At 35.6% G+C, this 27,257-nt stretch overlaps 1 protein-coding gene across 1 annotated transcript in view; it reads left to right on the forward strand.

The window, feature by feature from the left end:
* The window catches only part of caskin2 (CASK interacting protein 2), a 77,883-nt gene that overhangs the window by 40,428 nt on the left and 10,198 nt on the right, over positions 1 to 27,257 (forward strand). Inside the window, exons 8-19 of the mRNA XM_073827770.1 lie at positions 2,929 to 3,037; positions 3,309 to 3,417; positions 7,045 to 7,139; positions 9,421 to 9,538; positions 12,608 to 12,778; positions 15,074 to 15,210; positions 17,462 to 17,540; positions 20,579 to 20,664; positions 22,014 to 22,124; positions 22,292 to 22,393; positions 22,859 to 22,997; positions 25,468 to 27,108. Of these exons, the coding sequence (XP_073683871.1) occupies positions 2,929 to 3,037; positions 3,309 to 3,417; positions 7,045 to 7,139; positions 9,421 to 9,538; positions 12,608 to 12,778; positions 15,074 to 15,210; positions 17,462 to 17,540; positions 20,579 to 20,664; positions 22,014 to 22,124; positions 22,292 to 22,393; positions 22,859 to 22,997; positions 25,468 to 27,108 (2,897 nt within the window). The remainder of the gene's footprint in view (positions 1 to 2,928; positions 3,038 to 3,308; positions 3,418 to 7,044; positions 7,140 to 9,420; positions 9,539 to 12,607; positions 12,779 to 15,073; positions 15,211 to 17,461; positions 17,541 to 20,578; positions 20,665 to 22,013; positions 22,125 to 22,291; positions 22,394 to 22,858; positions 22,998 to 25,467; positions 27,109 to 27,257) is intronic.

The raw sequence follows: 27,257 nt of genomic DNA on the forward strand, positions 1-27,257 counted from the left end.
AATGCCTTATCCACAACAAATACAAACAGTGCCGTCTTAAAATATGGCCAAAGGCTACATGCATATAAATAAATTATCTACGTATTGATCTGGATCAGGAACGAACCTATCATTCCTTAACATACAGCCTCTACAGGCAGCAATGAAAGTAAGAGAATGTGTGTTTACATGCATGCAAGCGTGCCTGGGGCGAGGTTGTCTGTCTTTTTTGAAAAGTAGTGTGGTGTCCAGCTGACGCTCAGACAAACTTTGGCTGGGCGCTTTGTTGACATGTTTGTCGAGCAAGTGAGGTGAACAGAAGAGGTTGTGGAATGAATGTAGTGTGAGTAGTGTGTTTGGTGTGTGTGCATGTGCTGACCTGGGCTGCCCTCCCCGCTGAGTGTAATGAGAGGGCTGTGACTGCGCTGTGATGGTAACATGCATAGGAATGAGGCCGAATAGGGTTACACCAGCCAGTCAGCTGCTCAACATGCTCCTCTAGCAGTAACCATATATGAAAGTTCACGCTGCAGCTCTCCCCTCCACTGCCTTTCTGGAATGCTAGAACTTGTAAACATGGGAAAGATGGACAGTAGTAACAGGAGACCGCTCTACGCTTCTTAGTATAAAGCAATGAATTCTTAAAGGGGACATCAGATACAAAATTCACTTTTACATGGAGTTTGCATATAAATGTGTCTTAGCAGTGTGTGGACACAACCACCCTATTATGATAAAAATCCATTCACTATTTTTTTTATACTCCCCCAAAAACTCAAACGGTCTAAATTATCAAGCCGTTTTGTTTTTTTGAGCTGTGTGATGTCATACTGCTCAGGCCCCCGCCCATGACTGCTGACATTTTAGCATATTTCCGAGCCAGTTGTACGTTGGCCACTATTTTCTTCATGTTCAAGCTACTGTAGTGACACAAATGTCTCGTAAGCAATGCAGGTATTTAGTGGTTAGAAGTAAAAGTGAACATAAGAGTATAAAATTAGATTAGATTAGAGCACTAAAGTAAAAACAATCATCAGGCAGTAGGCACCTTCTGCAGTCCTTTGTTAAAATGCAAATGTACATTAGCTCTATTGTTTATAATACATTATGCATTTTAACAGTTTTTTTCAATAAAACCATATGATTACTTGAACAAAGTAGTTGAACAAATTATTATTGCCTCATTGATCTTATTTGTATTTTAAGTCATTTTAAAGGCTATTGTTCGATTAGGTCTATTTTTATTACTACAAAACTATCCGATTACTCGATTAATCGGCAGAAAAATCGAGAAATTACTTGATTACTAAAATAATCGTTAAATGACAGCCCTATAAGAGTCTTAATTTTTCTCCCAACATCAGAGCCAATGAGGACACAGTGGATTAGTTTTGTTTTTGAAGCTAACGCAACACCAAACACGCAAAAAAAAAAATGGAAGAGAGGGGCAGGATAAGCACTAGCTTATTATCATTTAAAGAGACAGGCACCGAAATGGGTCGCTGTGAACAGAACAGTTTTTGATGAGGTAAAATGCTTGTTTTACACTACCATTGAGGAATTTTAACTAAAGTATGTTCCAGACATAAGTAATAATTCATGAAGACCCTAAAGAATCAAAGAACTTGTGGAAAATGGGCATCCGACGTCTCTTTAAAAACTGAATGAATTCATGCAGAAAATAACTGTTTCAATTATTGTCTTTTTGCTGGTGTGAATAATTATTATTATTGTTAAATTCACTACTGACTAATAGTTCACCAAAAAATTCTTTCATCATTTACTCACCCTCATGTTGTTTCAAACTTAGTTTCTTCAGTGGGACACAGAAGGAGAAGTTTTAAAAAATATATATAATACTCTTATAATTTTAATAGAAATTAAAGTGGATTGTGAAGTTCCAAAATGTACAAAAAAGGCACCATAAAAGGCACATGATCTCTAGCAAAAAGGTACCTTTGGGAAATTTTCACAAGATGCAAAATGCCTACCAATAAGTACATATCACTGCAGTTTTCAACAGTAATGTCCACTGAGTGTCGCTAAAAAAGTACTTGTTTTTTTGCCCGAAACAGATGAATGTACATATGGTATGTTTTATGTGATGTTGTTTTTTTGTATTATGTGTCACCACAGTTCTGACTTGTCCGTTGAGTGGCACTATAACTCTAAAGCTCTGTGGTGTTTTAAAAAAAAAAAAAACGATAGTATGAACAAAAGCGAATGTGGTGTAAATACGTCCCCGTCTCCATTCACTTTAATTATATGGAAAAGAGCAGGTAGGACATTAGTCAAAAACCTTATGGATTTGGAACAACATGAAGGTCAGGAAATGATGACAGAAGTTTCATTTTTGGGTGACCTTATTTAAAGAGGGAAGGCAGGCTTTTAATCCATTCAGCTGACTGAATTAATCAATTATAGCTAATGGAAAATGGAGCCTGCACTGCTGCTTTGGATACTGAATCCTGAAGAGATGCTCACAATGTAAAATAGATTGATGCAGAGCTGTTTTTGTTATTCAAAGGCTTTAAATGGCCTTGACATTTGACCCCATGCTGGTGGTCTTGAACTTACTATCATCATGTGGTTTCAGTGCTGCCCACTCACTGTGCAATTGCTCATGTTGATTTTGGTTTTATAGTTGTATTGCTGGAGGCAAGACAAGAAAATTCTTTGCATACAGTAGATGTGTCAGTTTCATATTGTATCTTTCTACAGCATGTTTTTTTCTTGCATATCATTTCAGCTGAAATCAAATCTATTTATTAATTTAAGTAGCTATTTAATGAGGCACTTTGTACAGTATGAGATCTGATCAGCGTGTCAAATTTAATGTTGTGGTAATGAGCAGCTGACTGTAGCGTTTATTAATGACATGAGTGATTTGGTTCGTGTCTTGTGGACAGCATAGCTCATGTGACACTGTGGTCTATCATTCATTTTTAGGCTGCTGCTAAAAGCTGGGATTGACATCAACAGAACTACTAAATCTGGAACGGCTCTGCACGAGGCTGCCCTCTACGGGAAAACGGAAGTTGTGAAATTATTGCTTGATGTAAGTAGATACAAAATAATGTTGATTTACCATCTGTGTGTTTGTAGGGATAAATTATTTATTTTTAATGAACTTATGTCAGATTTATTATCAAGAAAAAATGTGTGAATTGTAGTAGCAGCTTTGGGGTCTTTCCCAGTCTAAAGCACTTGTGTCTGTCTGAAATATCAGAGCACAGTGATATATCAGTTTTTGTACTTCTGTCGGAGTTATTTTCTTACCTGAACTAACCCTCACATATCAATCCAACCCTTCACCATCTGACACTTAGGCTGGGATTGATGTGAACATCCGCAACACCTACAATCAAACAGCCCTGGACATTGTCAACCAGTTCACTACTTCACATGCCAGCAAAGAAATCAAACAACTCCTTAGAGGTGACTCAGAGATCCAAAAACCCTGTTGTTTTCCTTTTACTTTTTCCCCCTTTCATGTGTTTTACTTTGCTCCTTTTTCGTTTTACCTTTCCTTACATTTTTCCTTTCCTTTCCTTTCTTTTCCTTTCCTTTCTGTTTTTCTTAACCATTTTTCCTTTTCCCTTTCCTTAACCATTTTTCCTATTCCCCTTTTCGTTCCTTTCCTTTCCCTTTTAACCATTCCCTTTTAACCATTTTCCTTTTTCCATTTCTGTTGTCCTTTTTGCTTAACCATTATTCCTTTTCTCTTTGTACCTTTCCTTTCCTTTCCCTTTTCCTTAACCATTTCTTTATTCCGTATTCCCTTTTCCTTAACCATTTTTTCTATTCTCCTTTCCTTTCCTTTCCTTTCCTTTCCTTTCCCTTAACCATTTTTCCTGTTTCTTTTCCCTTTCCTTTCTTTTCCTTTTCCCTTAACCATTTTTCCCATTTCCTTTTTCTTTCTTTTCTTTTCCCTTTTCCTTAACAATTTTTCCTATTCCCTTTTCCTTAACCAGTTTTCCTTTCCTATTCCCTTTTTCTTAACCATTTTCCCTATACCTTTTCCTTTCCCTTTTCATATTTTTCCTTTTCCTTAACCATTTTTTCCTTTCCTTTCCTTTCCTTTCCTTTCCTTTCCTTTCCTTTCCCTTTTCCTTAAACATTTTACTATTCCCTATTCCCTTTTACTTTTCCTTAACCATTTTATGTATTATCCTTTCCTTTCCTTTCCTTTCCTTTCCTTTCCTTTCCTTTCCTTTCCTTTCCTTTCCTTTCCCTTTTCCTTAACCATTTTATATATCCTTTCCTTTCCTTTCCTTTCCTTTCCTTTTCTTTTCCTATATACACCCTTTCCTTTCCCTTTTCATATTTTTCCTTTTCCTTAACCATTTTTCCTTTCCTTTCCTTTCCTTTCCTTTCCTTTCCTTTCCTTTCCTTTCCTTTCCTTTCCTTTCCTTTCCTTTCCTTTCCTTTCCTTTCTTTCCCTTTTTCTTAAACATTTTACTATTCCCTATTCCCTTTTACTTTTTTTACATTAACCATTTTATGTATTATCCTTTCCTTTCCTTTCCTTAACCATTTTTCCTGTTCCCTTTTCATTTCCTTTCTTTTCCCTTTTCCTTAACCATTTTCCTATTCCCTTTTCCTTTCCTTCCCCTTAACCATTTTTCCTATTTCCTTTTCCTTTCCTTTCTTTTCCCTTTTCCTTAACCATTTTTTCTATTCCCTTTTCCCTTTCCTTAACAATTTTCCTATTCCCTTTTCTTTTCTTTTCTTTTCTTTTCTTTTCTTTTCTTTTCTTTTCTTTTCTTTTCTTTTTCCTTAACCATTTTACTATTCCCTATTCCCTTTTCCTTAACCATTTTATATATCCTTTCCTTTCCTTTCCTTTCCTTTTCCTATATATGCCCTTTCCTTTCCCTTTTCATATTTTTCCTTTTCCTTAACCATTTTTCCTTTCCTTTCCTTTCCTTTCCTTTCCTTTCCTTTCCTTTCCTTTCCTTTCCTTTCCTTTCCTTTCCTTTCCTTTCCTTTCCTTTCCTTTCCTTTCCTTTCTTTCCCTTTTCCTTAAACATTTTACTATTCCCTATTCCCTTTTACTTTTCATTAACCATTTTATGTATTATCTAGTGGTGGGCCGTTATCGGCGTTAACGTGCTGCGTTAACGTGAGACTCATATCGCGCGATAAAAAAAATATCGCCGTTAATCTATTCTCAAAGTTGGGTTGGGAGCTGGGTCTAAACTACGCAAGATATGAAGACTTTCACTTTGATATTTTAGCGCGGATAACGTGCCTACCTAGTTGAATTGCACTGTAGGAGGCGAGAACGAGTCTTCAACTTCTGTGAAATGACCACATCAAATGAGACGCGCAGACATGGATGCAGTTATGAAGCCGCTTCAGGGCAGGTGCGTGCGTTGCTAGACCCTTTTTACCGGGGCACGTGCCCCAGTGAAAATCTGCTGTGCCCCAGTAAAATCTCAAGTTTGAGTTATAATTTACTTTGATAATCCCGAAATAAAGACATTTAACTATATGCAACAACTGAATTGACACTTCTAAAAGCAACGCAGTTTATTGGAAGATGCACGCAGATAGGCTATCCATACCCGCGCGCCTGTGTATATTTTACCGGAACGCGCACGTCGTACAGCCTTTTGCGCAAAAGTACTTGGTTACACAAGTTTGTATAGTTAATTGTGTTGTAAATGCAATTGTCAAGAAGTTTGTAATGCATTTTGGAAACAGGAGATGAGCGCCTGGTCTAATGTGCCACCTGGCTTGAGAAACCCGTTCTCAAAGACTTACTTTTAGTCATTATTTGGGTAGCACACATATTCTGAATGCCTTCAAATTAGCCATTTTAATCTAGATTAATCTAGATTAATTTCAAGATTTAATCTAGATTAATCTAGATTAAAAAAATTAATCTATGCCCACCTCTAGTATTATCCTTTCCTTTCCTTAACCATTTTTCCTGTTCCCTTTTCATTTCCTTTCTTTTCCCTTTTCCTTAACCATTTTCCTATTCCCTTTTCCTTTCCTTCCCCTTAACCATTTTTCCTATTTCCTTTTCCCTTCCTTTCTTTTCCCTTTTCCTTAACCATTTTTTCTATTCCCTTTTCCCTTTCCTTAACAATTTTCCTATTCCCCTTTTTTTTCTTTTCTTTTCTTTTCTTTTCTTTTCTTTTCTTTTCTTTTCTTTTCCTTGATTGCTTTTTCCATTCCTTTCTTTTCTCCTTTCCACCTTTCCATTTTTTTACCCTCTTCCTCCTCCTGCTTTTTCTTTTCTATTCTGTCTTTCTGCCAGTCTTCTTTCTGCCAGTCTTCTTTCTTTCTTTCTTTCTTTCTTTCTTTCTTTCTTTCTTTCTTTCTTTCTTTCTTTCTTTCTTTCTTTCTTTCTTTCTTTCTTTCTTTCTTCTGTTGATATACCATATATTATTTAATGTCAGGCCATGAGCCTTTGTTCATTGTTAGCATAGACTGGAAGCAGACAATAGTTGTCTAGACTCTAGAGTGTGTTTAGTGTTTTGTGTTCGTTTCTGGGAACCTGCTTTCATAGCTTTTGTTATGAAGCTATCGAGTTGCATAACATTACTGTCCCGGGGCATAGCAATGGCAGCCATGCCTGGAGATTTAGCTAAAAGTTTTGTTTACGTGTTTACATGTATGCATCTAGGCATACGTCTGGATGTGTTAAGTAGCTTCACTCTTCTACTGTCCCTCCTGTAATCCAGCAGCTTGTTGCCTTTGAAGTGTGCGCTTTGATACGAGCACTAAAACGGCTGAAGGAGCTGTGTTTGAAGATGAGGGGTGTTTAGCATCCCTGTTCTGAACTCAGCACCTCATTAAATTTTCAGGGGATGTGCTAAGTGCTTCAGAGTATTTAAACACTACATTACTCCTCTTTAAATTCTGCTTGTCACACTTCTTTATTGGAACAAATCCCACCTGAGTATTGAATTCTTAAGTTATCAGGTAGCGGTTTTGTGGACCTTGGTCAATATGAAGACCTCAGAGATTACTTATTAAAAGCAAACTGTTTTTCTTTCTCTCTCATTCTCATTCTTTCACGCATTCTTTGCCCTGGGGTTGTGACGTTAGACGCCAGCGGAGCATTGCAGGTGAGAGCTTTGAAGGACTACTGGAATCTCCATGACCCCACTGCTCTCAACATCCGTGCAGGAGATATAATCATGGTAGGCTTTTCAAGCAAACACCCCACTATTTCTCATAAGAGGTGTCCTAATTTAATACTGTATAATGTGCATTATGTAATAGGCCTATATAATTGGCAGTGCGCTTGAGCATTGCCTTGATCTGCATTCTTACCAAATTACTAAACCATATTCTGATGAATAACAGAAACATCTAAACAACAAAGTTGTTTTGGCTTGTGGAAAACAGTAGAGCTCAAAGCAGCGTTTAAAATGCTTTAAATATGGAAGATGACACTCAGCATTGCATTTCATGTTTCTAACTGATATAATTATGTCCTGCACATAAGACATAGCAATAACATGAACAAGTGAGGACCATAATTTGCTGTTCCCTACAGAGAATACTTTAGCATGCTGCAACAGGTTCCCACCAATCAGCCTTTGATGTCTGTCTGACTAAATGAATCCACTATAGCTTGTTGTTTGTGCAATAACCGCGTGTGTTCAGCCTAGTTTGCCTTCGTGCTTTACCCCCACTAAAAGACTTGTGTGTGGTGTGTACTGTAGAGTGCAGCCTGAGGCTCAGTGGCGCACGTATGCTATGTCATTGTTCACACCTTGTCTGTCTAGATAGCTTTAGGCGGCCATTTCTGCTAGCATAAAAGACTGCTGTGCTTTTGTGGCAGTGAGACATAACACAGACTTTAGGGTTTTTAAAACTAGCAGTGAAAGATATTTCCACTCAGACTTCCATCAACCTTTAAAATGTCCAGTTCCCTTACAGCTATATTAGGAAATTAGGGGGTTGAATTAGTGGTAAATTTGAATCTCATTATCTCAATGACTAATACTGTGAGAAAAGGTGAAGAACTACCATCATGCCTTTCTTGTCAAACTCTAATGATTGTTATTTTGCAGTCCATATTTTAGTAGACTACGCTAAAGCCTGCATGGCAGTAAAATAACAATAAATAAATCCAGATGTTAACGTTCAAAGAGCAGTTTTGAAAGTGAAGCACTTTGGAGCGAATTTACAAAACTGTGAGCCTTATTTTAGTGCAAAAAAACTGTCTTATTCTCTATTAGCAGCAGTGCAGTTTAACCAGGTACTTGAAATGCTGAAATAGCACTTTCCTTGCAAACATGTCCCCTTTCTGTGTAAATTATTTATTATTAAATGATAATAAATTGACCCACACCACACATGTTCTCACGCAGTGAAAAATCCATCGCAGAGCAGAGGAAAAAAAAAATGTGGTAAATTTGGTCATGGCAGTAGTTATTCATCACATTTTGTGCTGTCATTGTTAGCCAAATCTAAAACTATTACAAATCATGTTCATTAATTGAAGTAAAGCTAAAATAAAGTATAAATGTTAGACAAAGTCCTTAAACTTAAACAAAAATTTTAAATGTTGGCTTGGCAACTAACTGAAATAAAGTGTGTTTAAGTATTAAAATGTATTAAAACCTCAAAGTATTAAGTATTATTATGATGTCAGTTATAATAAATTATAACTGACATCATAATAAATTACAGCTAAATAGTACTAAAAGTTAAACATAAAAAAAATTAAAAAGTACTAAAACTCAAAATATAAAAATTCAAAACCTAATCAAAAATGAATAAATACTACATAAATAATGCTAAAATAACACCAGACAGTTGTGGGATTGAGCAGTCAATTTATATATTTATGTAATTATATAATGAATCCTAGCTTTGAATGATTCATTTAAACCCAAATCAATATTTGATGTCTGTTTATTTACTCTGTTTCACATTGTGCATGTGATCATGGGATGTTTGTGTTTGCACCATTACCTAACTTGCATGTTTCCTTTAGTGAATAGACTCTTAAAACAACTCAGACAGCCGCTGTGCATAAATGGCCAATTTATTCTTAGTGCCTTTTTCCAGGCGTGCTTCAAACACAATTTCATGTCAGTCAAATTCACTTCATTGCTACACCGGTCCTCTCTGCCATGTGTGGAATGTCAACTGACTTAATTTACCACATTGTTCAGCCAAATGAGGAAACAATCACAAGCTAGGCCATGAGGTTAGGAAAAAAGGTTAGAAGGTGTTATTTAAAACTAGATGACACAAAGGTCATTCAGCTTTGAATAGTGTAGGGCACACACAGAGGGCTATAATTAAATTGTAGATTATTGAAATTATTCCACATAATAATAAAAGAAAAAGTCTTAGTAGCTGAATTCTTTTAAAATGGTTTTGATGTTGTAAATGTTATAAAATGTCAAAGCATTCAAAGAGCTGTTGATCTTAATATCCTGTGATCTTATTGGTCTGTTCCAGGTCTTAGAGCAGCACATGGATGGACGTTGGAAGGGACACATCCATGACAGCCAGAGAGGAACTGACCGTGTGGGATTCTTCCCTCCCTCCATTGTAGAGGTCATTAGTCGCAGATCAGGTATATTGAATTTAAATCTGTGTTTTTTTTTTCTTTTTTCGTTTTTTTTTACAAGCATTCACTACATATACAGTAGAGGTCAAAAGTTTACATACACCTTGCAGAATCTGCAAAATGTTAATTATTTTACCAAAATAAGAGGAATCATACAAAGTCCATGTTATTTTTTTTATTTAGTACTGACCTGAATAAAGTATTAAAAGTCGTTTACATATAGTCCACAAAAGAAAATAATAGTTGAATTTTAAAAATGACCCTGTTTTTTTTTTTTTTTTGTTTAGTGATAGTTGTTCATGAGCCACTTGTTTGTCCTGAACAGTTAAACTGCCTGCTGTTCTTCAGAAAAATCCTGCAGGTCCCACAAATTCTTTGGTTTTTCAACATTTTTGTATATTTGAGCCCTTTCCACCAATGACTGTATGATTTTGAGATCCATCTATTTAACTGAGGGACTCCATATGCAACTATTACAAATGTTTAGTCGAATTTTGAATTTGAAGATCAGAAGATCTTATTTTGTCTTCTGGGAAAAGTATCTTCTGTAGCTTCTTAAGGACAGTACTAAATGAAAAAAAAAAAGATAATTAGGCAAAATAAGAAAAATGTACAAATCTTTATTCTGTTCAAAAGTTTACACCCCTGGCTCTTAATGTATTGTTTTTCTTTCTAAAGCATCAGCGAGTGTTTGAACCTTCTGTAATAGTTGCATATGAGTCCCTCAGTTGTCCTCAGTGTGCAAAGATGGCTCTCAAAATCATGCAGTCATTGTTGGAAAGGGTTCAAATACACAAAAATGCTGAAAAACCAAAGAATTTGAGGGACCTGAAGGATTTTTCTGAAGAACAGCAGGCAGTTTAACTGTTCAGGACAAGGAAGGGACTCATTAACAACTATCACCAAACAAAAAAACAGCTGTGGATCATTCAGGTAACAACAAAGTATTAAAAACCAAGCGTATGTAAACTTTTGAACAGGGTCATTTTTATAAATTCAACTATTATTTTCTCTTGTGGCCTATATGTAAATGTCTTTTATGCGAAATATCATATTCAGGTCTGAATATGAATAAAAATACCATAAATAAATAAATAAATAAATAAATAAATAAAAAATACCATGCATTTTGTATGATCCCTCTTATTTTCATAAAATAATTAATATTTTGCAGATTCTGCAAGGTGTATGCAAACTTTTGAACTCAACTGTATATGGTGCATGTCAAAAAGTTTTTGACTTAGAAGTAGTGGATCATTATTTCTTTTAGTAACATTTGTTCTAAATCTTTCTATGTCCTAACTTTTTAGGTTTAAAATAGAATTTGAATCCCAGATATTTAATGCGCTCTCTGACGTTTCTATCCCACAGTATGCATATCAAAATAATGCATACTCAAGTAGTGCAGTTCTCATAAATTCTTGTAGACATGTGGACATGTCGTCCATTGATAAAGGCACACACAGACACACACTAATGGGATTAACAGGAACATATTGGGGGCAGGCGGATCAGCTTTAGAGCCCTCTGCCTGCATGAAAGGGGGAGCCGGCCTTAGATTGCTAGGTCCTGAGCAGAAAATCTTTCCTTGAAATGAGCCTGGTCTTTTTTTGTTTTTTTCCATGTGTGAGAGTTAGCGCAGCGGCAGACTCAGCACTCTGTCGTGTCACAGCATCAACATCCTGCTGCTCACACGAAATTAGCCTCCACTCTAAGCTTCTGCCTCAATACTGCTGAAGAGACATGATGGCAAAACAGCCAGATTAAGACCCAACCACTTACCTCATTATGCTGGGGTGTTTCTCCCATCCGCATTATCTTATCAGGATGTTAAGTCCTCACCAGGTTCATCTAAGTTTTTGAAATGAATGCAAGGAAAGGAAAGGCTTTTCTGTTTTATGTTAAAGAGAAAAATGTAAATGTCATCATTTACTCACCTTCATGTTGTTCTAAACCTGTGTGACCTACTTTCTTTGAAAATATTTAGAAAAATGTCTCTGTTTACTTTTTTATTCAATGAATGTCAAATGGGTTCATTGGCATTTACTGTATAGACAAAAACAGTTGAAATAAAATAGCATGGAACGATATGAGAATGAGTAAATTATGACAGAATATCATGTTCTTGTTTCCCCATTTTATTATTTATTTAACAAAAGATTGGGGTTGGTAAGATTTTTAAACAGTAATAGTATAAAATATTTAGTTCTGTAAAATCGATTAATCGCAATTAATCGCATCCAAAATAAAAGTTTACATAATATATGTGCGTGTACTAATATTCTGATTTCCTGCTCAAAAACATTTTATATTGTTACTGTGTTGAAAACGGTATGAATAGAAAGTTCAGAGGAACAGCATTTATCTGAAATAGAAATCTTTTGGAACATTATACATGCCTTTATCATCACTTTTGATCAATTTAAAGCATCCTTGCTAAATAAAAGTTTTATTTTCTATATTTTCTTTTCCAAAAAGTAATATTTATAATAATAATAATAATAATAATAATAATAATAATAATAAATGTTTCTTGAACAGCAAATCAGCATATTAGAATGATTTCTAAAGGATCATGTGACACTGAAGACTGGAGTAATCATGCTGAAAATTTAGCTTTGATCACAGGAATAAATTACATTTTAAACTATATATTCAAATAGAAAACAGTTATTTTAAATAACACAAATATTTTACAATATTACTGCTTTGCTGTATTTTGGATCAAACAAATGCAGGCTTGGTGAGCAGAAGATGCTTCTTTAAAAAAACAAAAGTATTACTGTTCAAAAACATTTGACTCAGTACACACTCAGTACACACATATATTATGTAAACGCAAACTTCTATTTTGGATGCGATTAATCGCTATTAATCAATTTGGCAGCACTACAAATTGATTCACTGAGCTGCAGTATTTCTTTAAAAAAAAAAATTGTACTGTCCCCAAACTTTTATAAACTTTCATTTGTTTATATTATTTAGAGCACGTCCACAATGGAAACATCTTTCTCAGTAATGATGTTTCGTTTGTGTCCATGGTGCCTCATTTGTGTTTCCGTGTTGTGTCCATAGGGGGCGTTCTCTCCCGGCAGGCCTCACTGCCCATCCAGAGACATCACATTCTGTCCAGAGTCCTGTCCTCACACAGTCCTCAACACACCTCTCACACTGATGACTCCTACACCTTATACTCATCCACCCGTCCTGTACTGATTCACCACAACGGGCTGGATCAGCACCCAGGTAGCGTGAGAATTAGAGTCGTAGGGATGAATTATGTATGTAGACCTTCAAACTTAAAATCTCACCTCAAGAGCCTTTTAAAGAGATAGTTCACCTAAAAATCATTAATTACTCACCCCCATGCCATTCTGGGCCTTGAACATGGTAGTTGCGTTGCTGTCAATGCAGGGTCAAAAAGCTCTCGGATTTCATCAAAAATATCTTACAGGATTAGTTCACTTCCAGAACAAAAATGTACAGATAATTTACTCACTGCTTTGCCATCCAATATGTTCATGTCTTTCTTTTTTCAGTCGTAAAAAAATTGTTTCTTGTGGAAAACATTTCAGGAATTATCACTATATAGTGGACTTCTGTGGTGCCCCTGAGTTTGAACTTCCAAAATGCAGTTTAAATGCAACTTTAAAGGGTTCTAAACAATCCCAGCCGAGGAAGAAGGGTCTTATCTAGCGAAACAATCGGCCATTTTCGACTATTTATATAATTTTTAACCTCAAATGCTAGTCTTGTTCAAGTTCAAGCAGACATAGACAAGACAAGTGTTTGAGGTTAGAAAGTACATAAATAGTGAGTGTGTTTCGAAAATGACTGATCGTTTCACTAGATAAGACCCTTCTTCCTTGGCTGTTATTGTTTAGAGCCCTTTGAAGCTGCATTTAAACTGTATTTTTGAAGTTTAAACTTGGGGGCACCGTTGAGGTCCATTATATGGAGAGAAATCCTGAAATGTTTTCCTCAAGAAACATAATTTCTTATCGACTGAAGAAAGAAAGACATGATCATCTGGGATGACATGGGGGTGAGTGAAATATCTGTAAATGTTTGTTCTGAAATTGAACTAATCCTTTAATTTGTGTTCTGAAGATGAACGAAGGTCTTATGGATTTGGAATGACATGAGGTAATTATTGACAGAATTTGTATTTTTGGGTGAACTAAACCTTTAATTCATCTTAGCCAGGTTCCGACAACATGTAAACTCATGTAATTCCTGGTCTAAATTATTTTGATCAGAGTTCTTCGCCCTACCCTACCTTTTCGTACCAAAGTACACAGATGAAGAACTATCCATGCGTGACCTTTCTCATAGACGTGCTTTGCAGAGCTAGTGCAAGACAAGCATTTGTGCTTTAAAAGTATATAAATTTAAAATTTTTGTAGAAAATGACCAGCTGTTTTGCTGAATAAGGCCCTTATTCCTCGGCTGGGATCATGTAGAGCCCTTTGAAGCTGCATTGAAACTGTAGTTTGGACCTTCAACCTGCTGATCCCCATTGAAGTCCACTATATGGAGAAAAATCCTGGAATGTTTTCCTCAAAAACCGTAATTTCTTTTCAGCTGAACAAAGAAAGACATGAACATCTTGGTTGAGTAAATTATCAGAAAAATTAAGTTCAGCAGTGAACTAATCATTTAACGCAAGCAGCTTCACAGTATTAAACATAAAAGACAGGGCCACAGTCGTTTTCAATTAGAATTACAATTTAACATTATACTATTAAGCAACTCTCAAGTATGTTTATGCTTTTACATGCGTCTGACCTTGACAGACTAAACAAAAGAAATGAACCCATTATGTAATCGCCACGGACCACTGGTAGCTCAGTTGTTTTTACCAGCTGGAGCCAACTTTTCCGGAAAGTTTGGTTTGGCAAGTTGTATCAAACTCCAAACAAACTAGGTTTGATCTGATTCTGTTCGAAGTTACATCACACCAGTTTGTTCTTCGTTTTCGCTTGAAGCATATCAGGACCTTAAGACTCCCAGAGTTTCCCCCCATGGCCCTTTAAAGTATTTGTGTTTGCTAGGTGCGATTCCCGACAGTCCCAGTGCCCTGTGTAAGCCAGCTAGTCCCAAAGAGCCAGAGGATATTTGGGTCCTCAGGGCCTCTCTTAATGGTAAGAGTTGTCCATTTCCCAAGACCCCTGTTCGTCATTAGTATCTCCCCAGCCCGTTTTCTCAACCCCACTGCTGTCCGCTGGTCCTGCAAACCAGCGACTTTCATCTCAAGCTGAGGTTTTTCCCAGCTGTTTCACAGAGTTCCTGTTCCCTTAGGCTATATTTATCCTATGTTTGTCAGCCTACCATCAGCTTGCCATTCACATTGCTTAATTCGCACTAGGCCTCCTCAGTGTTCTCTTGTGTTCCTCACTCTCCCCTTGTCTACAGAGACCTTGCTGGAGTTCAGAAATTGTAGTTGCTAATATCTTTTCCCCTACTTTTTCCCTAGTGTGTATTAAATAATTTTAAGAGGTAACTCTTTCTCCTGTCTTTGCTTATTCCCCATTCTTTCAGCAGGTGACAGGAACAGTGTGGGCAGTGCAGGCAGCATGGGCAGCAGTCGCAGTGCTGGCAGTGGACAGAGCACTGAGGGAAACTTTTCACACAATGGACCCAATCAGTCACCTTCTGAGGTCCAGGACACCACCAAGGTGGGCTCACAGTCTCACACATCCAAGCTGAACCAGAAAAAAATAACCCTGATTCTGTGTGCATGTCTATTGATTTTCATTAGGGAACTGAAGCTGTGCAGAGAAATAAGCAGAGCACTGATTAATTCACAAGATAGCGACCCCATCCTAGAACAGTACAGGGATTTCATGGTTCATAGAGGCACCAAAGGGAAAAAATAATCAATGTTATATATAGAAGTCCACAGAAGCCATGCACAGTTATTTTTGCCTTGTTTTCTGCAAATTGCATTTTTCTTGTAATCTCTACAAAAATAAGTTATTTTGAGTTTTTCTTAAGGTTACTTGAAAAAGCGAGTAATAATAATGAGCTAACTGATGTTAGATAACTATTATCCTGGTATTATTAGTCTAAATATTTTATGTAGAGCATATGAGACACTACCAGTCAAAAGTTTTTGAACAGTAAGATTTTTAATGTTTTTGTAAAGAAGTTTCTTCTGCTCACCAAGCCTGCCTTTATTTGATCCAAAGTAGAGCAAAAACAGTAAAATGTTGAAACATTTAAATGATTTAAATGATTTTTTTTTAAATGTAATTTATTCCTCTGATTTTAAAGCTGAATTTTCAGCATCATTACTCTGATTACTTGACCGTTCAGAAATATTCAAATATTCTGATTTGCTGCTCAAAAAGCATTTATTATTATTATTATTATGTTGAAAACAACTGAGTAGAACTTATTTCAAGTTTAGAAATAGAAAGCTCAGAAGAACAGCATTTATCTGCAATAGAAATCCTTTGTAACATTATAAATGTCTTTATCATCACTTTTAATCAATTTAAAGCATTCTTGCTAAATAAAAGCATTACTTTCTATAATTTGTTTAATGAAAAAGAAATAAACATTATACTGACTTCAAGCTTTTGAATGGTATAGTGTACAATGTTACAGAAGCTTTTTATTTCAGATAAATGCTGATCTTTGGATCCTTCTATTCATCAAAGAATCCTGAAAGAAATGTACTCTACTGTTTTAAATATTGATAATATTAGTGATAAAAAAATTCTTGAAACAGCAAATCAGCATATTAGAATGATTTCTGAAGGATCTTGTGACACTGAAGACTGGAGTAATGATACTTTAGCTTCAATCACAGGAATAAATATATTCAAATAGAAAGCAGTTATTTTAAATAGTAAAAATATTTCACAATTATACTGTTTTTGCTGTACTTTGGAACAAATAAATGTGGGCTTGATGAGCAGAAGAGACTACTTTAAAAAACATTAAAAAACCTTTGATGATTAGTGGTAGAGTATATAAAATAAATAATTAACAAAAGATAAATTAGGTTATTAGTATATTAGATATTTTTGTTTACACTCTCTTATGCCCACCAGGGGTGCAATTATTAGATCAAAAATACAGTAAACATTAATATTTTTACAATTTAAAACAACCGTCTTCTATCTAAATGTATTTTATGATGTAATTTATTTCTGTGATGGCAAAGCTCAGTTTTAGGCAGCATTACTCCAGTCTTTAGTGTCACATAATCCTTCAGAAATCATTCTAATATGCTGATTTGGGGCTTAAGAAAGATTCTTATTATTATTGTTATCAAGGTTAAAAACACTTCTGTGGAAACCATGATATATTTTTTTTCAGGATTCTGTTTAAAAAACAGCATTTGTTTCAAATAAAAATCTTTTGTAAAATTGATAAATGTCTTTATATGCCTTTCCTATCAAAACGGACAAAAGTTTCGGAGGCAGTGTGTAAACTCGATTGACATAACGTGAGATAATTTTTATTTTTTAACGTCTTTCTTAAGAAAGAAAGAAAAATAACATTTGGCCAAGGGGTCCGGCTAATAAAAAAGGATTTTGCTCAGCAAGAACAGTAATTACAGCTCATATAACCATTTCATTGCTATTGCCTAATTACATAACACAATAGACTCTGCGTTTTATATGCAGCTGAGCGTGCGGTTACTCTCATACTGCAGCACTTATTTAAACTACCATAGAGAACCTAATGTTGATCTCCTGCTGTGAGTTACCCCTAATATTCTCAATGACTGAGTCTATAAATGCCTGTGACACAGACTCTTACATTGGAAATTAAACAGATATTATGTTCTTGCTGATAATTATAATTAATATTCATCTGTAATAATTAGACTCCCTGTATGAAGTCGTCCTCTCTGTAAGCTATTTCTGCCAGACAGCTGTTGAGTTAAATGTGTTGTGGTTTTCCTACATGCAGCTGCCTCCATCTGCTGGAGAACTGGTGGAACGGTGCAGCCAGGCTCCTGACCTTGCTAAACAGACGGACCCTCATTTAGGTCAGAACCTTTGGAGTTATTTAGAAATTTCACTTATTTTAATTTCTGAATGTCTTAAAATTAAATAAAAACTGGCTGTTTATTTTAGTTATTTCAGTTATTTGTTTGAGTTATTTTTGTTTTAATTACTATTTAATATAATGCCTGAAAAAAGCTCTGACATCAGTAGATAGAACTTGGCTTAATATTATATATTAAGAGGAGACACTTCAGGCAAAAACGCTGTTTTTTCATGCACCTGTCAAATTTGAGATTTTGTGCTTTTTGGAGTTTCATAAAATGCTTTTTTAGACTAGTGGAAAGAAAACATCCAAAAGACACTGTTAAGTGTTTCTTTTATAGCACATTATCTATTTGTGTCCATATTTTTAAAGGTCGTTTTTTAAAAATGAGATTTTTCTCCTACGCTGAGCCATAAATCTCCACTTCAGTAGCACTTATATACACCAAACTTTACATTTTTATTCCTGTCTGTATTCTGAAGATTTTTACAGAGGGATTTGTTCATATATACAGTCAAGCCCAAAATTATTCATACCCCTGGTAAATTCTCAACCAGCAAGTTTTTTTTTTTGATTAGAAATGACACCTCCCAAAAGATAATAAGACGATGTACAAGAGGCATCATTGTGGAAAAAATTATTACTTATCTTTTATTTACATTTGAACAAAAAGTGGCATGTCCAAAATTATTCATACCCTTTTCAATAATCAATAGAAAAGCCTTTATTGGCTATTACAGCAATCAAACGCTTCCTATAATTGCTGACCAGCTTTTTGCACGTCTCCACTGGTATGTTTGCCCATATATCTTTAGCAATGAGCTCCAACTCTTTCAAGTTGGAGGGTCACCTTGCCATCACCCTGATCTTTAGCTCCCTCCACAGATTCTCAATTTGATTTAAGTCAGGACTCTGGCTGGGCCACTGCAAAACATTAATGTTTTTGTCTGCTTACCATTTCTTCACCACTTCTGCTGTGTGTTTTGGGTCGTTGTCGTGATGAAATGTCCACTGGTGCCCAAGGCCAAGTTTCTCTGCAGACTGCCTGATGTTGTTGTTGAGATTTTTAATGTATTGCTCCTTTTTCATGGTGCCATTTACTGTGATTAGGTTCCCTGGTCCATCGGCTGAAAACACCCCCAAAACATTAGGTTCCCACCACCATGTTTGACAGTGGGGATGGTGTTCTTAGGTGGTGTTCCATGACTGTCCACAAACCAACAGCAGAGAACTTCTGTTTTTCACCTGTTGAGTTGATTAAAACAGCTGTTGCTAATGAATCAGGGTAATTAGGATGCTTTAGAACAGCTTGGACTATTTGGAATGGTATAGAACTTTGGATTTTCCCATAGACTGTGACAGTTTGCAAAGGGTATGAATCATTTTGGACATGCCACTTTTTGTTCAAATGTAAATAAAAGCTGAGAATTTTTTTTTCACAATACTGCCTCTTGTACATCGTCTTATTATCTTTTGGGAGAAGCCTGTGTCATTTCCAGTCAAAAAAAAAAAACTTGCTGGTTGAATAAAAGTAACTTTAAGTCAGAATTTGCCAGGGGTATGAATAATTTCGGACTTGACTGTAATTTGCTTGATTTTATACAACATTTTATTCCCTCAAAAATGTAAAAAAAACAACAACATTGTTTTCTGTCTGCTTTAAGTTTTTTCCTAAATTATGGAGTGACAATATCAGATACCTAAAATACTCTTTGTAAAAACATTTGACTCTAATATGTCAAAAAAATGAAACAATAATTTTGAAAGTGACTTCATCCAGTGTTTAGATTTTTGTACTAGAAATGTATGCAAATTAACACATATGCCTCATTTGCATATTTAAACCTAACATTTTACAAAACTTGTAATACAAAAAATGTTTGCAATTATCAATGTAATCAGTCAACTGAGTAAGTAAAGTGATAACTATTAGTTAATTTTTTTTACCCAAATTACCTGCAGTGTCTCGCCTTAAATATCTAATGCATTTTAAAATGCGCCTTAAGTATCCAATACATTCAGCAGTCTCTGTATATTAAAATTTAAAGACAGTCATTGAAAGTTTAATGCACTCTTTTTAAAATGTTCACTGTACTTTAGATAACCCTAATATTTTTTATATTCTTCAGTATGTCCACTTGTTGTGTCTTGTCCTTGAACAAGACATTCAGAGAATCATATAATACAACACAAATCACCTGAGACCAGTGTATTCATAAGTTTTTTAATCTTAAAAAATAGCCACGTATTTCATACGTCTACTACAGTTTAAAACTGAGAAAAAGGTTCTTTCCCAAGACTGCTATAAAAACATGAGCAAGGCAGCATAAAATACCTGCTCATTTTTACTTAAAGACATACTGTGCAGTGTCAGATTTCACTAGAAGGGAAGGACGCAATGACGGAGGCAAAGTTGTGCGTAAGTCAGAAATACCAAGGAAAAGAAGAGAATTTGAGAAGGAGAGAAGATTATCAGTGACACGGACACAAGAGAGTGTTATTGTAGTGTCTTTGACCTGAAGAGGATCTAAAAATAAACATGAGATCAACAAACTCTTTTAAAATTGGCTTGTTTTATGGAGGTGAGTTAAATGGAGGCACATTGTTACTAGTTGTCATTATTAGGATTTTTATTATTTAATAACTTTTAACTTTTTGCTTCTTGTCAAACACATTCTTAGAGTACTGTTTGTTATCAAAAAAGTAATGTATATGCTTGTCTTGTCTCTCACATGAAGACATACTTACGTAAACGTTCATCAAAATAGCCTTAGGTGTTAAATCCTCTTCTCTAAATCTCTAAATGTCAGTGATTGCGCTAGTGTGGTATGATCCATTGTTAATGAAGATGAAAAAACAGTGCCTCGGGTAACAGGAGAACATTTTTTTTCTGCTGAAACATGTACTCCATCAGCACACTTAAGTATAAACATGCAGGTACAATAACATGTATGAAAGACTGCACTGTGATTTATAGCCCACAGCCCTAAGGCGATAGCAGAGTCCTTGACCAACAGAAATGTGTGTGTGCTTTAGGTGCTCTTGGACGGAGGATTCCACTGAGCAGCTCCAGACTTGGAGAACATCATGTCATACACCCACAGCAACTGTTAGATGGCAAGGTGAGACAAATTTATTATCAGTGTTGGAAGCAGTTGTGTGGCTTAATATTTATTGTGACTTCTGATTCTGTTTTCAGGAATCTTTGATGAATAAAAAGTTAAAAAGAACAGCATCTATTCAAAATTGTCTGACAATATAAGTCTTTACTATCACTTTTTATCAATTTAACACATCCTTTTCCAGTTAATTAATTAAAAGTAAAAAATTACTGACCCCAAACTTTGAACTGTAGTGTATATTCTTTCAAAAGATTTCTATTTTAAATAAATGCTGTTCTTTCTAATGTTTCATGCATCAAAGAATTCTTTAAAAAGTACCACAGGTTCCAAAAAATATATATTAAGCAGCACAACTGTTTCCAACAATTAATATAAATCAGCATATTAAAATGATTTCTGAAGGTTCATGTGACACTGAAGACTGGCGTAATGATGCTGAAAATTTAGCTTTGCATCACAGGAATATATTACAATATTGTAAATTCTACTAAGTATATTAAAATAGAAAACCAATTTTTTAAATTGCAATAATATTTCACAATATTACTGTTTTTTTTTGTATTTTTAATCAAATAAACACAGCCTTGATGAGCAGAAAAGTCTTTTAAATTTTAAGTCTTTTAATTGATTTGACATTACTAAAAAATATGTTTGTGTGTGTATATATGTTTCTGTGTGTATATGTATATATATACACACACACACACACACACACACACACATTATTCAAACAAACTTTTATTTCGGATGCAATTAATTGCGACTAATTGATACATATACACATAAATTATGTAAAAAAATATTTAAGATGTGATTGCTCACGATTAGTCGATTTAACATCACTAAAAAATATGTATATATATATATATTTATATATTTATATACATGTACACATTATGTAAACAAACTTATTTCGGATGCAATTAATTGCATCACACACACACATATCACGTAGGGCTGGGAAAAGAAGTTGATGCATCACAAAGCGAGAAATATTTCTGCATAGATTCTGAGATTTTCATTTTGGATGCAATTAATCTTGATTAATCGGTTTAATACCACTTACTAGTTTAAAGAGTTTTAGGCAGATTACAGTATATACTGCACACAATTTATTAAGTAGTAAACTAGTGTTCCCTTAGAATAATAGCCAAACATATAGTGTTGCACAGTCATCCACATCCTCTTTATTTTATTCCTTTTTCAGTTTGCAGTATTATGCCTATTTTCATTTTAAATTAAATGTTAAACTATTTTCAAAATAGTGAACTTGATCTAAAACTGTAGATGTTATCATGACTAACCCAGTGGGGTTTTGTGCATAATGCTCATTTGTCTCTTTGTGTTAGGATGCTGAGGCTATTTACCAGTGGCTCTGTGAGTTTCAGCTTGAGCAGTACACATCTAATTTCCTCACAGCTGGGTATGATGTGCCCACAATCAGCAGAATGACCCCTGAGGTGAGTCATCTTTTTGTGTAGCAGCATTTAAGTACACAGGCTTATCTTTGTATCCTGCTTCATTTCTGGTACAGCACATTGGCATTCATTACTACCTTCAATAGATTTCAAAGCTTAACATCATTATTTTTTAAAGTGCATCAATGCGTTTTTTTTTTATGTTTTAGGATCTCACTGCTATTGGCGTTACAAAACCTGGCCACCGCAAGAAGATCTCTATGGAGATCGGCAACATGAATATCCCAGAGTGGTTGCCAGATTACATTCCAGTAATTCAGTGCTATATTTTCATATGGAGAGTTACACAAATATACATGTGCTGTACAAGTTCAAGGTTATGAGTTAATAAACAGATAATTGCTAGATTCATATCACAGACTTTAACCCCTTTAACACAGTAATACCAGTAAATTGCTGTAAAATTACTGAAACTTTACCGGTAAATACAAAAATGTGCTGTTTTTTTACCAGTAAAGCACCATTCACACATCAGTTTCAAAATACCGGTAAATTCTGTGACATCATTTACCTGATTTGACTTCTAAATGGCTGTTTTTGTTGATAATTTTTGGGTTAAACTTTCACATTCATTCAATTAATTTTGGCCCAGAGACGTCTTCAAACCAAACTAAAAAAATGGGGCTAATGACTTTCATATGCTTAATCAACAGAGACACTGAAGATTATTCCAATTAAATAAAAGGAACACCACTATATTTGTCTGTTTCTTTCAGTCTGATATTGGGAAGTGGCTCAGTGCTATTGGGCTGCCACAATACCAGAAAAAGCTAGCAGAGAATGGATATGACTCTATCAACATAGTGCAGGATATCACATGGGAGGATCTACAGGAAATTGGCATCACTAAGCTGGGTAAGTGGATGGATAGATAAGATACACTGCTGTTGAATTTTTTTCTTTTAGTAATAAAAAAAAAATGGTTTTGAAAGTCTCTTTTGTTTACCAAGACTACGTTTACTTAATCATACAGTAAAACAGTAATATTGTGAAATATTATTATATTACTATAGTTTAAAATAACTTTTTCTATTTTGATACATTTTAAAATATTATTTATTTCTGTAATGGCAAAGTCCAATTTTCAACAGCCATTACCATGGTCTTCAGTTTCAGTTTTTTCAGGATTCTATTTGAAATGAAAATCTTTTGTAACATTATAAATGTCTTGATGGTCATTTTGAGTAATTTAATGCATCCTTGCTAAATAAAAGTATACATTTCTTCCAAAAACGTTTGGTACGATTTTTAATCTTTAGCTTTTAGCCTTTCTGCTCATCAAGGCTGTATTTATTGGATTAAAAATACTGAAAAAAAAACAGTAATATTGTGAAATATTATTGCAATTAAAAATAGTGGTTTTCAATTTGAATAAAATTTAAAATAGAATTTATTTCTGTGATGTAATGCTGAATTTTCAACTTCATTACTCCAGTCTTTATGTCAAATGATCCTTCAGAAATCATTATTATCAGTGTTGGAAACAGTTGTGCTGCTTAATATATATTTTTGGAACCTGTGATACTTTTTCAGCATTCTTTGATGAATAAAACATTAAAAAGAACTGCATTTATTTTAAAAAGAAATCTTTTATACACAGCAAAAAGGCCAGAGTTAAATTAACTCTCCAGGGAGTTTATATGAGTCCACTCTCAAAAGTGTTAAGTGTTAAAATCAGAGTGTTAAATTAACACTGAAGCAGAGTTAAAGTCAATGAGATAATTAGTGATTAATTAAGTCATGATTGATCATTATTGAAGACACCTGATGTTAACAAGCACAATCACCAAAGGAGAAAATCACATTTTTTAAGAAACCATTACAGTGGTCAGTGTTTGCATTAGTTGGGCTCTTGAACTTAACGTTTGTAAAATCTCATCTTGTTTGGCTGCTGTAGCAGTGTTATAACAGCCAGACAAAAGGCAATCAGGTTTTCAATAATTCTTAATATTAATAATATTAGACTATGGTTTTTATCACTGGTTACATAGACTCTATGAATGAGAACCACATCTTTAATCAGACAGCTATGTAAAAAAAAAAAAAAAAGTATTTTGATCAAAGTCTATACAAAAAAAGAAAATAAACCAGTTAAGACACACAGACATGAAGAATCAGTGTGAGAACCACAACAAAGGTGACCATCAAAAATAGTATTGTAGCCAATCAGGACTCATCCATGACTCCCATCATGCATTGCGGCATGGATAAATTATGAGAGTTCAGAGTTGATCTGTTTATCTGAACACGTCGTTTGTCACCGTTCCTGAGATTCATACGCTGGTTCTTGATGTCTGTGTGTGTCTAACCAACCCAATTTTGACTTATGAGAAATTCTTCCAGAATATATTTTAAAGAAAGATGGAGAGATTTGTTTGTTCCTATAATGGAAAATAACTCAGAGACTTGATTCTAAATTGAGTTCAATGACTCAGGTCAAGCAATGATTACATTAAAACATAACCATCACCTCCTGATGACTTGCGGTCTTGGCTTGCCTGGTTGTTTTCCCTCAAATAAAGCAGCCCAGCAAGATCTAATGTTAATGATATAAGGGTCAAGAGCCCAACTAATGCAAACACTGACCATTACAATGGTTGCTTAAAAAATGTGGTTTTCTCCTTTGGCGATTCTGCTTGTTAACATCAGGTGTCTCCAATAATGATCAATCATCACTTCGTTAATCACTAATTATCTCATTAACTTTAACTCTGCTTCAGTGTTAATTTAACTCTCTGATTTTAACACTTGACACTTTTGAGAGTGGAATCATATAAACTCCCTGGAGAGTTAATTTAACTCTGGCCTTTTTGCTGTGTACACTACTATTTAAAGTCTGGGGTCAGTATTTTTTTTCTTTTCTTTCTTTCTTTAAAAGAAATGAATACTTTTATTCAGAAAGGATATGTTGAATTTGATGAAAAGGATAGTAAATACTTACATTGTTAGAAAAGATTTCTATTTTGAATAAATGCTGTTTTTTTTTTTTTTTTTACTTTTTATTCATCAAAGAATCCTTAAAAAAGTGTTACAGGTTTCAAAAAAATATTAAGCAGCACAACAGTTTTCAAACATTGATTATAAATCAGCATATTACAGTAATTTCTGAAGGATTATGTGACACTGAAGACTGGAGTAATGATGCTGAAAATTCATATTTGCTTCACAGAAATAAATTATTTTTTAAAGTATATTAAAATAGAAAACTGTTTTGAATTCACAAAATTGCATTTCCTTCAGTATTTTTTATCAAGTAGAGACTTACTGATCCCAAACTTTTGAACAACAGTGTACATCAGTGGATTGACATGTTGTTTATCTACAGGCCATCAAAAGAAGCTCATGCTTGCTGTTAAGAAGCTCACTGACGTCCAGAAGGCTCGTAAGAACCAGGCTGAGGGGCAGGCGTTGCTACAGCGCAGGAGAGCTCCTCCCACCCTCGAACTGGTGGCCATTGAGCATCATGACAGCTCTGAATGCCCCTCTTCACCTCTATCACCAAAGATGCTCACCTTCCAAGATAGCGAGCTGAGCATTGAGCTACAGAATGCTATGGCGCGCAGCGGATACAGTGGAGGCCAAGATGGTCTTGGCAGTATGAGTGGAACAACCATGCGTCTTAGTCAAGAAAGCATTGGAACACGGTCAGGAGGGTCAGGACGGTCACAGGAGCGTCCAATGGCATCTGTATCCCCCAACAGCCGCTCTCAAGAGAGCCTGGGCAGTGTGGAGAACAGTCCCAACAAGGAACAATACGCCATTATGGAATCTCAGGATAGAAGCCAAATATCACCTGTCAAAATGGCACCGGTGTTGCCGCTACAACAACATCACCCCTCATCTGGCAGTCCTTCAAGGACGCCACCCATAACTACAAGTAAAATAGCACGTTTCGCATATCCACCCGTCCTCACCAAACCTAGACCGGTGATTTCTCCCTCTCAGCCCCATCATGGATCACCTCTTCAGAGGGGCTTCAACTACCTGCAGCATCAAAACTCCAACGCCAACATGGGAAGCCCAAGTCCAGTCAGAGCTTCACAGCCAAACGGGGACTCATCCCGGTCTAAAAAGCGCACTCAGAGTCTTTCACGCTATGCTATGTCGGATGGAGAGAATGAAGATGATAAATCAGCACCTATGACGACATCTGCCAACGTGGCATCTTATGCCACGCTCACTCGCAAACCAGGCCGCAGCCAACCGTCTTACAGTTCCAGTGAGCGTCAAGTGGGACGTAGTCATTCCTTCGCCATACGTGCCAAGAGGAAAGGTCCTCCTCCTCCCCCTCCAAAGCGACTGAGCTCTGCCCCAAGTGGGGTAACCACAAGTGGGGTTGAAACGGAGAGCGCAGGAAGTGTCAGAAGCATTGCTGCCAGGCTGGAGAACAATACAGGTAGCCCCAACAAGACTTGTAACAGCCCTGTTTTTCAAGCCATGTCCCCAGCCGTATCACCAAAAAACATGGAAAACCGTAGGAGGACCGCTAGTGAATCGTCAACGTATCAAACGAAGCATCCTGCTGGTGAAAACAAAAGCCCTCTGAGAAACCAACAAGGTTCAACGTCCTCACAGGAGAGCATACCTTTTGCTGAAGAGGGCAAGGTTACCATCAAACAAAGGACCAAAATAGCAGCCGCTAAGATAGAGTCTGGGCCCGATGTTGAAATTCTGAAGTCGGCTCAATCTATCAAATCATCTCTAGAGGTGCCTGAGTTTAACTTAAAGGAATCAGACACAGTCAAAAGGAGACACAAGCCGAAAGAACTACAGATGAAAGGTCAGGGCGCCAGCACGCAAATAGGAAATGAGAGGGCCACAGAGACCACGATGGTCTCGCAATGCATGCAGAATGGTGGATTGACAAAAAATCCTTATAAATCTGGCCTCTCTCCGAAACCGGGATCTCCACATAAACCTCCAACCCCTTCTAAACCCACACGCCATTCGTCTGCAGCAAACTCAGGTACTGCAATGTGTTAAGGCTATTCTTTAAAATGAGAAAGGAAAGCACCTTGTATAAATTATTATTTTTTAAATGTGAGTTTGAAGGTTGTATTAGAAAAGATGTTTGTTTTTTAAAACATACATACCAAACATACACTACCATTCAAA

The sequence above is a fragment of the Garra rufa genome, chromosome 22 (genome assembly GCF_049309525.1).
Source record: "Garra rufa chromosome 22, GarRuf1.0, whole genome shotgun sequence".
NCBI lineage: Eukaryota > Metazoa > Chordata > Actinopteri > Cypriniformes > Cyprinidae > Garra > Garra rufa.